Source organism: Acyrthosiphon pisum, chromosome A3, assembly GCF_005508785.2.
Source record: "Acyrthosiphon pisum isolate AL4f chromosome A3, pea_aphid_22Mar2018_4r6ur, whole genome shotgun sequence".
In the NCBI taxonomy this organism is placed as follows: domain Eukaryota; kingdom Metazoa; phylum Arthropoda; class Insecta; order Hemiptera; family Aphididae; genus Acyrthosiphon; species Acyrthosiphon pisum.
This window is the reverse complement of record NC_042496.1, coordinates 15,236,274-15,253,694: the sequence shown is the minus strand read 5'-3', so window position 1 is coordinate 15,253,694 and position 17,421 is coordinate 15,236,274. Positions and strand designations below refer to the sequence as shown.

Genomic DNA, 17,421 nt, shown 5'->3' with positions numbered 1-17,421 from the left:
GGGGGGTCTTAGCCCCTAAAGCCCCTCCCCCCCTATTTGGGTCTATGCTTATTTTGTTATCAGATATTACACCAAGTCGTAAGATAAAACTAAATAAATCACTTATTGCACCAAGACCTACACATCGGTGTAAATACACCAACATAAAATTTGCATTTCAAAATGATTTTCTTTTGAAAGACAATTGATTTTGACATTGCTCATTCTAATACTTTTTATTTCTCTTGTGGACTCTCCATCGTAATCCTCTAGAATTAACTCCTTCAGTAAAATATTAAGGTTATCATAGAATTTTCCCATATCTTCTTATGAGATTCTTATCAAATCAACAGCATTTACAATATAACCTTTTAATAATAGTTATACCTATTTAGATGCTTAATTGATTTTTATCTTCACACATTTCTGACAACCCTCCTTGTTGTCTCAAAAGACGCTTGTGTCGTGATCTTTTAATTTCAATTAAAATCAAATTCTGAAGAGTTCCATAAGGCATCTTATCAAGTTTATCCACTGTTACTTATATGTGGACATGTAATCTAAATTACTAATTGTGACTTGTACACAGTGGTACCGAACAAATTTTTATAAGGTGTGGCAATGAACAATAACTTCTACCCATACCCCTTAGGATATTAGAACCTATACAAATATATGTATATTGATTGGTTATGGTTAGCATTTTTTTTTTAGTTCTATATGAAGTAAAAATATTAATAATTGCTTTAGTTTTGATGTCAATAATCCTTTATTTAATAGTATAATATAGTTAAAAACGAGGGTAAAAAGATAATATTATATTTGTATTGCCGCTATATAAGTAATTTGCTTAACGAAAAGTAAAACAATATGTTGAATTAAATATTGTGAAAACATTGCATTATAAAATTTCATAGTGTATAAATATTGTAAAAGCTGTATGGCGTTTAAAATAAAAAAAAAAAAAAAAAATATAGGTAATAATATAAGTAAAAGTTATAAGTCACCACAAATAATGTTTTGAACTTAAACAAAGTAACTTTCAACTTAAAATGACTATAAAAAAAACTGTGATTAAATAGTTTTTAGTTACAATATTACCCACTTATGAGAAATCTCATATTAAATGTCCAATCCCTAGCTATAAAAATTAAACATCTTATACATTTTTAACCAAAAAATGATTTGCAAATGTTTGTGATATTGGCTATTTTTTTAAAAAGTCTAAACTTAAAATCTTCATTGTTTCAAAAATGTTATTACCACTTATGAGGAACCTTGTATTAATTGTTCACGTTTATAGACCTGGCGAAAATTGTTTGATCAATAATTAAACAATATATTAAATAATTTATAGGTCAAAAAGAGTGAAAATATTTTGAACCTTTAATCATATAGGTACAGACAATTATTAGACTGTCATTTAAAATTACAGTGTGGTAGACTAGACTCATATATTATGTATTATAATTTGATATCCAATATTCAGCTTCAGAATCATTATGCTTATTTATTTTTAAAATCCATATTATAAGCTTAAATGGCACAAGATGGATTATAGAATTATTACTGGCATTCAGTAAAAAATTAATTGCTTAAGTAAATTATATAATCTGTTCAGAAATTTACTAGAAAGCCCGCTGAAAATCCCACCTTTATTCATATGTAGTTCTAACACCGTGTGTAGGAAATAAAAGTTTAGGGAAAACAATTTCAATACTAATCTTATAGATTATCCATGTTCTATAAAGAATTTTTTCATTTTTAACAAATACAAAATTTTAAATAATGATAAACATTATATTAAAGAATTAAACCCAATATCATAAATTATTATTTATACAAGTATAAAAGAAAGTAATGAATTAAAAATAAAGTGAACTGCCTCAGTGCTAGTAGGCTTTATAGTACTGTATAATTAAGAAAAATAAAGTGCATAGTTGATATTTACTCGAGATGGAATTTTTTTAATAATTATTGGATTTAATGAAACTTTGTTCAAATATTAATTCATTTTTTCAACGAGGCTCTTAAAACTATTACTGTTAAGCGTATTGTAGTTATAATATATTATATGTAATAAATTAACTTGAAAAACTTCATTCATTTATTTCTAATATGTATTTCCATTTTATATGGTAGGTATCACAGAAAATGTTTCAAATTTAAATTTGAATTTAATAATAAATATTAATTTGTAATTATGTTTATCATTTTGTTTTAACATTTAACTATTAAATAATTTATAATTTCAAATTTCTATTATTTATCACTTTATTCATTTTAATTTAGGTACCTTATATTATATACAAATTAACGTTATAGCACATGCTTAAAAAATAATAAAATTGTCTTTTATGGTCTATTGAGTATTGATCTACATATCCAGGGGTATTCTATTTCAATAACCTAAACATTTTATCTAAATGGTACCCGTATATATGCTCTTTAATCTCCATTGTCTTAAGATAAACAAGTGATTTCATTGTTCTGAAAACCATTGAAATAAGTTGACAGGTGTTAGGGCGGAGTTCCTGTCAGTTTACAGTAAAAAATCCAAACACAATGAGCGTTACACAATATTTTTCATTTAGTTTAATTTTAATACAATATCTTGAGTAGGTAGAATTTATTATATGAATTTTATATAAAATATAATCTAGTTTAATTAAATCTTATACGGTTTTATAGGTAGATTAATGATTTTTAATGTAAATTTATTGCTAAGTAATAACCCTTAGCGCTGTTGTAACCATTTCCATCCTTAAATTTTAACCAAATTTTGTTAGAAAAATTCTATTGACTTGATGTTTCCAACTAATTTTTTTATAATATTGTACCTATAAAGTATTTAGTAAGCTTATACTGTTTAATAATATGGTCATATAGGTATAAATTATCTATGCCATATCCAATAAATATTATGTTTACATCATTGTTTTTTTAATTACTCTCTAAACATTTAACACAATAATCAAAAGCTTGTAATACTTTTTTTTAGTTTTATACAATTATTTTGTAATAGTATTAGAAATTTGCTACTTTTGATCCATCAAAATAATAACTTTAGATCCAATTGTTTACAATAAACTACACTCAACATTGGCATTTCTCTGCTCTAAAATGTAATGACGGGGTGACATGCAAAATAAACACTTTATTGGAGAGCTCAGAATCTAATATAACTTATCTCTAGAATTAAAATCGCCTTTACAAAATGTACCTTCTTCCAATACAATTATGATAAAACTAGTTATCAATATTTTTAATTTATGTTATTAATTTGTTAAAACATACAAATAATATAATTTATGTTTTGTTAAATAGTACCTATTTATTTAATATGAAGATATGAAATTGATTTAATAATTTATTATTTTATCATTAAACATAAAAGAAACTTAATTTTATTGAAAATTACTTTCTAAATATTAAATTGTGATACATTATTTTTATAGTTGTAACCATCGGTATATTGTAATATTCCTTTTATGGTTTAAACCACTTCAAGAAAAGAGTTGTTAAGTGAAAATAGTGTGCCATTTGTACTATTATATTATCAGTCTAATTTATCTGAGGAGAATATTGAATAATAATATTATGAACATTATATAATATATAATATATTGTATACAAATTTGTTCCTAAACGTAAGCCGTTTATTCAGAGTTCAAACAAATGTGTGGGTTTGGCATCTGAATAAAAAAACATGTTTTTTTAAATTTTTTCTGATGAATACAAACAATTATTTTGATTGTGTTCATAATCTCTGTATAGCTATTGTCTATTGTATAGTATTATAATATATTAGATTATGTAAATATTATAATAAGCACTAAAGAAAAATTGTATATTCAATCTTATTTATTATTATTTGAGGTAGAACTTAAACTTAGTTATCAGAATGCTCGGATTTCAATGCATCTTTTTTTCTGGAATGCTTGACATGATGCTTTTCAAGGTATACGTGTGTATCAAGTACACACTATGCTAACAAAGAACTTTTTAAAAAAAATATTTTTAATTTTTCGAGGTTTTTAAAGTCTTTAAGGCATTATTAACTTATTTTTAGTTGAATAACGAAAAAAAATATTAAAATACGAGTATTAATAATATATTAAATACACATATTGTACTAAAATTATGTGTACATAATCTACACTGATTTTTATAAAGCCTTTGATCAAGTTAATCATTTAATTCTTTTAAAAAAATTATAATCATTTGGTTTCAATCATTTCTTTCAGACCGTTTTCAAATTGTTAAATACATCAATTTTAAATATACATGTTTCCCAGTTCCATCAGGTGTTCCTCAAGGAGACTACTTATCTATACTTCTATTTAATATTTTTGTAAATGACTTACCTAATATTATAATAAATTCTAATATACTTCTATTTGCTGATGATGCAAAATTAATAAAAATAATTAAAACTGAACAAGATACAATTAATTTACAATCTGACATTAACAACTTAATTTCATGGTGTAATAAGAATCACTTATTTTTGAACGTCAATGAATGTAAATGTATGCGCCTTTATCTAATAAAAAATCCAATATGCTATCATTATACTATTTCTGATTCAAATATCGAGCTTGTGTCTCAGTTTAAGGACTTTGGCGTTATTTTTAACCCTAAATTAAATTTTTTCCCTCACACAGAAATGGTAAAGAATTTATTAAGCTATGCATAATTTGGGTTTTATCAAACGCACTTGTGGCTCATTCATGGATCCTATTCCCTTGAAAATTCTTTATTGCTCCCTTATTCGTTCCCAACTAAAATACTGCCCTCTTATTTGGATAAATAATACTTCAAAACAAATATCTACATTAGATTCTATCCAAAATAATTTTCTGCGTTTTATTTCCTTAAAATTTAATATTTACAGGCCTCCCCATGGTTCTTATGATAATGTATTACAATACCTAAATCTCTTACCACTCAATAAACGCTGAATACTTTTACTTTTAAGATGTCTGCATAATTTATTATTAGGTCTTATTGATCGTCCGGATTTGTTATCATTGATTAATTTAAAAACAAATAATCTTAATACCCGAAATCCGAAACCATTTTACTGTCCTAAAAGATGATGACAGACACAAAAAAATATTTTAAAAAAACACACACATCATTGTAAAATCAATACATTCATCACTCCACTCAGAATCTAATATCAAAGAGGGCAAGAAAAATAAGATAGTCTCGTATAACAGGAAAGTACCATTTTAGATTCTGAGTGGAACGATGAATGTATTGATTTTACAATGATGTGTGTTTTTTTATTTTTTTATTTATTTTTTTTTGTGTCTGTCATCACCTTTTAGGACAGTAAAAGTGCTTGGATTTTCTTCAACAGTATTTTTTTTGATAGGAAAGTGAATCTGGTTGGTACTTTGGGGGGGTCAAAAGTAAAATTTTTCCAATAGTTTTCAAAAGCGCCGTGAAAAACAAAAGAAAAATTAAGGAAAAACGGGAATTTTTACGCAAAATCTGTTTTCCAAAAAATTGATTTTGGTTTTTTGTGTAACATTAAAACGAATGACTGTAGATACATGAAATTTTCACTCGTTGTTTATATTTCCATTTTCTATACATGATAAATTTTTCAAAATATTTTGATTTGTTTTGAGCTTTTTACGGACAATTTCAGTTTCCAATTTAATTCGTTTTTTTTTCTATGAATGTCAATAAAACTTTATTTGTTGAGTAAAAATACTTGAAAATTTAATACAAGGCTCCTACTATATTGTTACAATGACATTTGAAAAATATTAAATCCTTAATCCTTAGTCACAGTTTTTTTTTATTAGCATTTAAAGTTCAAAAATTGACAAAATGTGGAAAAATCACGAAAATTACCTAATTATTTTGAGTTTATAATTCGTAAACATTTTTCTTTTTAGAACTAAGATTTTAAAATGTAATACAAGATTCCTTATAGGATAACGTACCTTTATCAAAAAAAAAAAAAATGTCTATAAGAAACTCAAATTAAATTTTTACAACATTTGATATTCACTCGATTTCTTACGTAACGATTTTCTTATTTTGTTGTAATTAAAAAACGAATGACTGTAGAAACTTGAAAATTTCACTGAATGTTTATATTAGTATTTTATATATACGATAAAATTTTGAAAATAATTTGACTCCTTTTGAGCTGTTTACGGACATTGTAAGTTTTTTTTTTTTTTTAGTTTTTTAGGGTTCCGTACCTAAAAGAAAAAAACGGAACCCTTATAGGATCACTTTGTTGTCCGTCCGTCCGTCCGTCTGTCAAGACCGTTTTTCTCAGGAACGCGTGGAGGTATCAAACTGAAATTTCTATATGATACTCAGGTCTACTGTCCCTGGAAGCTGTAGAAAAATCAACCTTCTAAGCCAACGCAATCAAAATATACAGCCATTTAGGCCGCAAATTTCCGCAAATTTTCCAAACTCGCACGGGAATCAAAACCTACAGGGTACTTCCCGTGAACTTAGAATCTTGAAATTTCGTACGAAGTCACGTCTTATAGTACAGATATAGGAAAAATTGCGAAAACCGTACATTTTTAGTTTCATCATATAAAAATAAAATATTTTTGACAATTTTGAAAATTTCAAAGTTACTACTCCTTATCTCATGAACGCGTTAGGTATTAAATTAAAATTCATATTAAATACTTAAGTCTATAATACCTTTAAACTGTAACAAAATCAAACTTTTATGTCAACGCAATCGAAAGAAATAATACCAATTTAAGTCGCATATTTTCAAACTCGAGGTACTTCAAGTCGATTTAGAATCTCGAAATTCGGCATGAAGCAATGTTTTATCGCACATATAACAGAAAAATTCCGAAAACCTTAAATTTTTAGTTAGATCACATATTTTTTTTTTTTTTTCAAATAATTTTAAACTTATTATCCTTTTCCTCATGAACGCGTAGACATATCAAGTTGAAACTTATATTAAATACTTAAGTCTAATTGCCATTAAGCTGTGAAAATAAAACAAATTTCTAAGTTAACGCAAATGTACAACAATTTATACCTTATACTTTGAAACTCGCAACTACTCGCAAGTGAATCAAAACCTACATTTAGATTGATTAATTTATGATCCTCCAGCTTTCCATATTTTGATGTTATAAATTTCATTTTGCAATAAAAATACTATAACTATGACTCGATTGTCGTGATGGGTGAACTTTTACTTATATACCTACAGGTTTGTATGGAACCCTCGGTGCGCGAGTCCAACTCGCACTTGACCGGTTTTTTTTTTCTATAAATATCAATAAAGTGTTATCTATTGGGCCAAAAAGTGTAAAGAATTAATATAAGGCTCCTGATACATTTTCACAATAGCAGTTGAAAATATTAAAAATACATGGGCACAATTTTTTTTATAAGCATTTGAAGTTAAATTTTGACAAAATTTATCAAATTTAAAATTGAATAATTATTTTGTAGTTAAAAATTTATAAAATGTTTAACTTTTATATCTAAGGATTGAAAATTTAAAAAACAAGATTTCACATAAATATTTAATTCTGTTACCAAAAATTCTAAGAAATACATAAGATCAGTTTATTTTTATAGTAATTTTAAGTTCAAATTTGGACGAAATTACATATTAAAAAACCTGGAATAACTATTTTAGTTATTTTGTTGTGATTGTAATGATTGTATAATATTATTTGTGGGTACTTGAAACTTCTAAAGTATACTATATATATTATACATATATGATAGTACCACGATTTGTTGTTTATGTATAACGCGTTACCTGATGGATATTGTGATATGATTAATTTGGAATTTATTATTAATACCTTTTATAGGTCAATTTTTTTTTAATACTATAGATAAGTATACCTATAATAGGTATGTCTAATACCTAGACTGACAAACCGTCTCCGCTCAGAATCGATTTTCTTATACAGTAATATTATATCATTGAATTCAAATTTAATACTATCCATTATACAGTGACCCACTGGTAACCTACTGTACAACAGAGCAACCCCGGATTAAGACATTTTGAGGCCCAGGGGCCAAAGTTTTAAATGAGGCCCTTGTATGAAAAAAAAATATTTATGTATATAATGTGTTCCGGGGTGAAGTGACCAGCCGACGTCATAATAAATGTATACCAAAAATGATAAAGAAATTGCCTTTAAAGATCTGGTCTAACTTTTTTATTTTTTAAGTTATGGGCAAACTTTTTTTATCAAAATCATGCATAATATCACGTATTTGTTTATGTATTTTCAAAAGTATTTAACATTTTTATGTATTTTTTTTATTTTAAAGCTATTTAATAGTCCTATCAACACTCCAAAATACGCAATGAACTAGAAATGCACTAATTATTTTTATTAAATTAAAAAAGTAGAAAAAAGTTGGCAAAAATTATTATTTTTTAAAGGAAATCGTGTATTATTCCAAATAATTTATAACTTGGTATGGGTTTTTTGTTTTTTGTATTATTCTGCTGAATTTTACTGCGAATAACACATTAATATACATAGAATACCTCGAAAGTTTGGTTTTCATAATATATTCCTGTTAATCGTCACAATCTTAGTTTTCTTAGGATTGAGTAGGTTAATTGGTCGTCAATCGTTTAATTTTATACTATTCGGTAAATTGTAGTGGTCATTATACAAAAAACAAAAACTCATAGTTAATAATAAATTATTTGGAATGATGTACAATTTCCTTTTAAAAATACTAATTTTTGCCAACTTTTTTCTCTTTTTTTGAATTTAATAAAAATAATTAGCACCTTTCTGGTTTAATTGCGTATGTCAGTTGATAGGACAATTAAATAGCTTTAAAATAAAAATAAAATTACGTCAAAATGTTGAAAAAGTTTTGAAGATACATAAACAAATGCGTGATACGCATGGTTTTGATAAAAAGAAGTTAATTGCTCATAACTAAAAAAATAAAAGTTAGATTCAATCTTTAAAGGGTATTTCTTCATCGTTTTTGGTATACTTCCATATTATGATGTTGGCCGGTCACTTCACCCTGGAACACATTGCATATTATTTAATATTTTTTTTTTCGTACAAGGGCCTCATTTAAAACATATTAGATATATAGGCACAGAAATAAATAATGAATAATGTAATTATGTATCACTTTATTCATAAATTATAATTTACAAGCTTTTTTTCTTGCTAAATAATAATCGATTTTTTTATAGGTGATTTATTAAGTGTTACAAAGCCTATATAACAAAAAAAGTAATGGACAAATTAGAGGCCCCTAAATAAATTCTAACTTTCGAGGCCCGGGGGCCATGGCCCCCCTTGCCCCCTCCCCCCATAATCCGGGCTTGCAGCAGAGCGACATCCACGTACCCACCTTTTTTTCTTATTATATTCGTTAAAATAATATTTAAGTTTCTTTGTACACATACTTTAAAACTGTAACAGGACTAACGTCGGTGTATTTGAGTAAAATAAAATAAAAAATAAAATAATATTACGTAATCTGGTTTTTAAATAAAACTATTCACAAATTTATCTTAATGTCACGCATACCAATTTATTGGCCAATGACCAATAAATTATAAATTCCGGAAAAAAAAACCAAGGAAAAATAATCACGGAAAAAAAGAACAATCAAAAAAGAATAATTTTTAAAAATTAAAATATATTAATTGGCAATGAAAATTTAAAAAATATTAAGGCATATCAAATATCAATAATATGGTTTATTAAGCGATTTGAGTGTAAAACACCTATTATCTATATTGTATAGAAGAGAAGTTAATCTGTGCCTGTATAAAAGTAAATTTTTGAAATTTTAATTACTAAACTCAAAAAGTAAAATATCACAAGTTTCAGAGCTAATTATTGGACATTGGAAATAAAATATCTAAAATCGATACACATTATACTTCGATTATCATTAATTCATTTTTTTCTAACTTTTTTTTATATTTGAATGTATGTCAAATGATTTATAAAATATATCATATAGGAATGAGAACGAAGAATTTATGTGAATGTATAGACATGTTTACATTTAATTTATTTAATAACTAGATAATCTATATTAGTCATATTAGTAGGTACAATATTGTTTCTTTTAAAAAAACGTTATTCGTAATTATTGATGGTGATACAAGCCCACAAAATATGAGTAGTTATTTTATTTCAATCATTAATGACTATCCAAGACGCCAACAACAGTGTCTGTGTATGGCAGTAATTTGTAATTATTTAGTTGTCGGTGAAGAATTTTAATTGATGTGGAAGTACGGGTCATGGTTAGGAAGAAAGGAAAAACCAACATTTGACAGTTCAGATCCAAGGGAATTTCTCACGGAAACGAGTTTTGTTTCCTAAAGTCATTAAATTCGGTAGAATGTTTTTTTCTTTATGCGCGTGTCGTTGGGAATAACCATCGAAAAACGCAAACGGAACTTGACAAACACAATCTATATAATATATATATATATACAAACAATCAGACGCAGGATACGACCGGTCGGGTCAATAATGAATTAGATAACGAACGTTGTTAGTTGTTATCACGGTTTAATTTATACAACCGTGGTTGTTACTTACTAGTACAAATTTTTATAATTATTTTTAAATTTATGTTATACTACCTATATTTAATGCAAAATGAAAAAAAAAAAAATAATAATTTACCGTTAAATTAGTGTAGATTTTTTCTCTTCTACCACCTCACTATTTACCTGTTTTAATAAAATAGTATTCTGCCCAAGTCCTGGGGGCCCCATTATACCACTGCCCAGGGCCTCAAAAAGGTTAAAGACGACCCTGGAGTCAACGTATTGTTGTGTTTGATATAAATTACTATAATATGGAGTGAAATTAAGTAGATATTGAATATTGTAATTCGAAGTTAAATCAACTACTTTATTTTTATGTGTTTATGCATAAACTGTCGGTGAAATCTCATGAATATGTGTTAGGTACCTGGTTGCACATCTATTTTATTATAGTTATTTTTTTCGGGAGTTTTTTCCGGGGACTAAATTTCCGTGGTTATTTATTAGGTAAATCACTAAGAACAGCCTATCTGCCATATATTGCATTGCAAATTCCTATACTTCTTAGTAGATAATTATACGAGGACGTGATGGCTGGAACTGTTTTCGAATTTTAAGTTCAAGATCGCCGGTTTTTTGTTATTTTTATAATATTACTGCCTCGTGTTTTTGTACAACAAGTCAACAGACACCTGCAGTCTCCGACTCCGGCCTCCGTGTATTCACGACTGACGTCCTATTTCGTATTTTCGTCTTATTGAAGATTGACTTGTCCATTGGACGAGCCCTGTAAATGGGAAGTTGCTTTGCTATTAGAGGTATTGAGAGTATCTCTTCACTGAGTACTGAGTAGGTCACTGTAATTGATGTATTAAATTTTAAATCAATGATAAATCATTGTATACGATGCAAAACAAATGAGCAAAGGCGGTATGTTAGTTATATATTTAAATTGCTTTTGGCAATTCATTTCTCCATATTATTAATTTCGGCCCATTTCGATTCTTAGTCATATTGCCAAGCTCTTTAAACACTTAGTACTGAAATCCATTCAGCCTTCGGTTGACTCTATATACTAGTTGATGAACAATATGGCTTCCGACCTGGACGTCCGCCGTTTCGAACCTAATTGTATTTATTTTTTTTTTTCCTCGAGGCATTTGAAAATCGCTCCCAGGTAGACGTGGTTTTCACTGATTTTGCGAAAGCATAATTTGACCGTGTCGACCACGCCATCCTGATTGACATTCTCTATAAGTCAGGTTTTGGCGAACCTATTTTATCCTGGTTTAAATCATACCTGTTCCATCTGGTGTTCCCCGAGGTGGTCACTTGTCCCCCCCTGCATTTTTCGTTATTTGTAAATGGAATTATGAAGGCTGTTCCTAAATTTAAATTCCTAATGTTCGCTGACGACCTGAAACTTTTCCGTAAAATCGAATCTAAAGCTGACTGTGTCGCCCTTCAGAATGAGTTAGATTCCATTAGCTTATGGTTTAGCACTCTTGGCCTCCAAATTTTACATTAATAAATGCAAATCTATGTCCTTCACCAGGTTCCGGGTGGCAATCGATTATTTATACACTATCAATGGTTCAGTGATTAATAGAGTTACAAGCAATAACGACTTGGGCGTTCTTTTCACTGCTGATCTTAACTTCCGCCCTCACATTAACTCCATCTGTTGCCGCGCTCTTGGCTTTATAATGTGCACCATAAAAGAGTTTAAACTGTCTATATCTCTCAAAACTGTCTATTGCTCTTTAGTCCGAAGCTTACTAGAGTATGCGTCTGTGCTCTGGGACCCATTTGTGGTAGTTGATTCTTGCCACTTAGAGCGAGTTCAAAGGTGCTTTTTGTCATCTGCAGCATACATGCTAAAAATTTTCCATCCTCCTCGCGACTATACTCCAGTATTGCACGCACTTAACCTTACATCCTTAGCGGACAGACGCGTTAAAGCTAACTTAGGCTTTTTGGGAAAGTTAATTGATGGTTCTATAAATGCCCCTTCACTGCCCGCGCCAGTAAACTTTAAAGTTCCGCATCATGCCACAAGATCTCGAGTTCCTTCTACTGTACCTTTCCATTGCACCAATTACGGTAGAAACAAACCAATTAACCAAGTGATGCGTTTGGGTAACGAGGACCCACCTTTCTTAGTTCACCTTAATATTGGGTTATTGATCTTGTACTATCTTTTTTATTATTATGTTATATCATGTATGTAATTTTATTTGTGTCCTAATTATTATAATTTATATTTATTGTACCTGTAATTTTTCTGTATTTTTGGGCCATCGCCCCTTGTAAATGTTAATTATGTTAAATTACTGTATTATTGTTGTGTGCTGTACTAAATAAGGAATTTTTATTCCGTAATTAATAAACTAATACAAATACAAATAAAGTATATAAGTATCTATATAATGTATTAACTTATAAGTAGATGTATTGTATGACAATGTGAATAAGTTCTTGGTATAAATAGCTTAAAATTGCATTGTGAATAGTAAACGACATATGTATTGGCAAAAAAGTTCAACACATATCATTGTATTGAACTAATACATCACTCCGCTCAGAATCTAAAATGAAAATTATATTGGCTGCATTTTTACTTAGAGGAATGTATTAAAATCTATAAAAACCAATTCAAACAATATCTAAGTGTCTTAACTGTCATATATGTAGTACAATTTTACTCATGATGATTTAAAATTTTTATGTGATTATATCATCCTTGAAATATATTTTACAATTCTTATAATTAACTCTAATAGATTATATTGTTGTATTTTATTAAAAAATAAAGTTTTTTTTCTAGTAGCTCGTAGTACATGAACAATCGAAAAACAAATTACAAATTAATTTGTCATGATCACTAATAAATGTTGTATCAGTTTATCAAAAATATTTAATATGAGTTTCCATTATAAAGTTTAAATTATTTTTTATCTAGGTATACAATAAAAAAACAATCGGTACAGAATATTTTTACTTTGCCCCTTTTACATACCATTATAAATCATACCTTTGAAATTCCATAATGAACCTTTCAATCTTTAATGATAATATTATGAAAACGATGTTCTGAATTGAATTTGGTTTAATATTGTGTTTAAAATAAAAATCTTGTGTGTAAAATTAATAATTATGTGTTCCTCCTTTTTAATTTATCTTAAATCTAAGTACAATGTAATTCTCTATTTTCAATAAAATAATTATATAAATCATTAATAGAAAAAAGTTTTTCCTAGTAGATATCATTTTAGATTTATTTTACAATATAAATTATTTTATATAGAAAAACTAGGTACCTGTATTATTAGTCTATTGAATAGGTTTGTCTAACAATTTTACTGTTATATTATGCATCAATTAGTTTAAAAGAATTTTCCATATATTTATTATAATATGAATTTGTTTTGACAAAATATACACTGTATACTGTTTATATATATAGTACATATTAAGTTCTTAATGTTGATAGATATTAAGTAGAAAAAGATTTATTAATTTATAGTGTTTTCATTACATGATATATTTTTATTTATATAGTAACTGGTATTTTACCCAAAATAATAATAAATCTCAAGTAAATATCTTAAAGTAACAAGTTTTGTATAGTTAAAATAATTATTTCAACGTTGCTCCAAAGTCAAAAATAGAGTCATCATTGGCGATATGCATTAAACGTAGAAGAGAATAAGGTAGTAGTAGAACAAAGAACGATAAAGAAAGTGGAGTTCTTAAATTGACGAGTAGGGACTTTAAAGATGATATTAACCAAGAGAGTAGGTGAATCAATGAAACCAGATATAAGTTTTTAAGAAATATTATGTTATCTGATGACTGCTCAGACCATATTGATTATTAACCCTAGATCACATGCATTTAAAATATTCACGAGAATACACGCACACTGTCTTTTTGTCACATACAGTAGTCAACTAACAAGTCGCAATAAAAATATAATAACTATCAATTTCATTTATCGAGCAGCAATTATTAGAAACACAGTTTAAAAATAACCCATAATTGATTTTTTACGCTCACGCACATGGTCTTTTTGACCGTATATTAATACGTAATGTCTGGTAATGAACTTTGAACACTTCTATATTACTGAAATCAGATCGTATACAGTTAGGAGTTGTATCTAATGTTAGTTTATCATCTAATTAGAAGGTACCCAGATTAGGTTAGGTTAATATTTCGTATTTTTGAAACAATGAACAAAATTCTAAAAGCCCGGTCTTTTTGACCGTGAAGCGTGTGCTCTAGGGTTAAATAATTTAATTTATACTTAATATATTGCGTTCGAATTTAATATTATTTTATTGTTATTTCAGGTGAAAGTCTTGAAGAATTAAATGGGTATGGTTCATATAGGCCTCGAAATATAATATCATCAATTTTGGGTGGTACACCTAGCAAAGCAAAACATCTTTGGATATCAAACCCTCAGGATTTTCGACAGGTAAAATAAATTATTTGTCATGCAAAGGATTTTCAAATTTTTATTTAATAATTTTTATTTTAGGTGTCCGCGATCATAGACGTAGACGTAGTTCCAGACACGTGTCGGCGAGTTCGACTACTTAAACATGGTTCAGAACGGCCATTAGGTTTCTATATTAGAGATGGCACAAGTGTGCGAGTTAGCCCTTCTGGTGTGGAAAAGGTTCCTGGTATTTTCATTTCCAGATTAGTTCCAGGAGGCTTGGCAGAAAGTACTGGGCTTTTAGCTGTCAATGATGAGGTTTTAGAAGTAAATGGTATTGAAGTGGCCGGAAAAACTTTGGACCAGGTATATTCAACTTAAATAAAAGATAAATTTGAAATAAAATTATATTTTACTGTGCTTAAAAGTGTTTTCTAGAGAAAAAAAAATACTATTGTACAATCTATAGTATTTATAATCAATAGTAGTAATAATATTCATTATATGTTATTATTCTAGGTAACAGATATGATGGTAGCTAATAGTCATAACCTAATTGTTACTGTAAAACCAGCAAATCAGCGAACCACAATGTCAGCACCCCGGCGAGGTTCCTTATCAAGAACGTCACAATTATCTAGTGGATCACAACAATCAGCACATAGTGCCGCTACCACAGTTAACACCTCTGAAGAAGACGACCAAGATGAAGTGGTAGATTTGACTGCAGGTTTAGCTTTACAAGTAGCAAATGAGTCTACTAGTACTGCAGACCAGTAGGCATTAAAGGTACATGTTACTGTTTCTCAAGAAATTAACTATGAGTCTAAAAAAGAAATGAGCTTATAATGAGCTTGTTAAATTAATAGGACATTAGCATTCCAAATAAATTAAATGATAAATAATTACTTTTATTTATAATGTTAGATAATTTGTCTTCCACTTCATGTTTTCAATTGTTTAATTGTTGTAGCTTAGTATGTGTGTTTTATAAAATAGTTAAACTCGAAAAATTAATACTAACCTATTATTACAGGGTGACACTTAATTTAATACTACTTCATACTACTTGGATTCTATTACCTACAAAATTCCATAACCCAAATTACATTAAAAAAATGAAAATAAAGTTTCCTTGTGAATGATTGCTTTTTGCTTGCAGTAACACTGAACTTTAAAATCAATTTTTTTGATGGTGAAACCCTATTTTATTAAATTTCTACAATTCTGTTGGTAACAATATCAGAATCATTCAATACATTTTTTCATTTCCTTCTGATCTCAAGAAAAAAAAATATCATAACTTTTATAAAATGATAGGTATCCAAAAAAAATCTGTTTATAACCTTAACATTCCAATATCACTCAAAATATGTAGACTGAAAATAGACAAATTTCCTTTTAGTAAATATTTTTTTTATCTCTTAAATCTGATCTAATATAATTATTTCTTTATAAAAATTAATAATTTTTAATGTCAATATAATATGTACATTTAGTGACTGGTTTTGTGATATTATTACACACTATTTTATAACTTACATGTACTCAACATTTTAGTATATTTAACATACTTGTAGTCTACCACTAAAGGTTAAATAGTGACTAAACAAATTTATATAGTTTTTGATAAAATTTATTCGCATTATTTCTAACAATCTAAAATAATTATTTTCAAATAAGTAAAGTTTGCAAACAAATATCCGTCCATTATAGGTATATATTCAGTTCAACTTAAGAAACATATTAGGCCGTGACCTATTTTATCAGGGGGTGGTCAAGCAATACCTATTTGTTACCTACACTGGTTCAACCAATTGTGGAACTGCCGTGTGTAGTGAGGTGGGAACAATTTGGCCTCCAAGCATGTTTCATAAGTTGAACAGAGTATAGATATATATATTTTTTTAATGTTGCATGTACTTCTTGTATACGTCATTTTGTGTTGATCATCATTATTACTTAGTATTATCATTATTATTATTATTATCATTATTATTATTATTATTGTCATTATTATTGTCATTATTATTATCATTATTATTATAACTATTATTATAACTATTATTGGAATTATAAATATATCATGTTAATGTCCAAAACAATTGATAAAAAATCACACACATAAAAATTACCAAATAATTTTATAATTTAAATCACTGTTAATGTTTTTTGTATTAATGTAATGTTTCTTTGTATTGAATGTTAATAATATAGTCTAATATTTTGTATATTTACTAGATAAATAAACAAATGAGCATTAATATTTGTTTAATCAAAGATTGTTGAAAAATAAGTATACTGTATTGATAAAATATATTTTGAATGCAAATTTATTTAAAGAAAGCATACCAAATGTACAAATATATATTTGTATGAAAATAAACAGATGTGCAAAATTAAAATAATAATACAATTTAATGTGTTTTGTTACATAAATTATTAACATGTTATAAAT

The 17,421-nt window shown here is 27.5% G+C and overlaps 1 protein-coding gene across 1 annotated transcript in view; it reads left to right on the top strand.

The window, feature by feature from the left end:
• LOC100169272 (partitioning defective protein 6) overlaps nt 1-16,943 on the top strand; it is an 18,556-nt gene extending 1,613 nt beyond the window's left edge. The window contains exons 3-5 of the mRNA XM_008183091.2: nt 14,872-14,999; nt 15,063-15,329; nt 15,483-16,943. Coding sequence (XP_008181313.1) covers nt 14,872-14,999; nt 15,063-15,329; nt 15,483-15,743 — 656 coding nt within the window. The 3' untranslated portion in view covers nt 15,744-16,943. The remainder of the gene's footprint in view (nt 1-14,871; nt 15,000-15,062; nt 15,330-15,482) is intronic.
• The last annotated feature ends 478 nt before the right edge of the window (nt 16,944-17,421 follow it).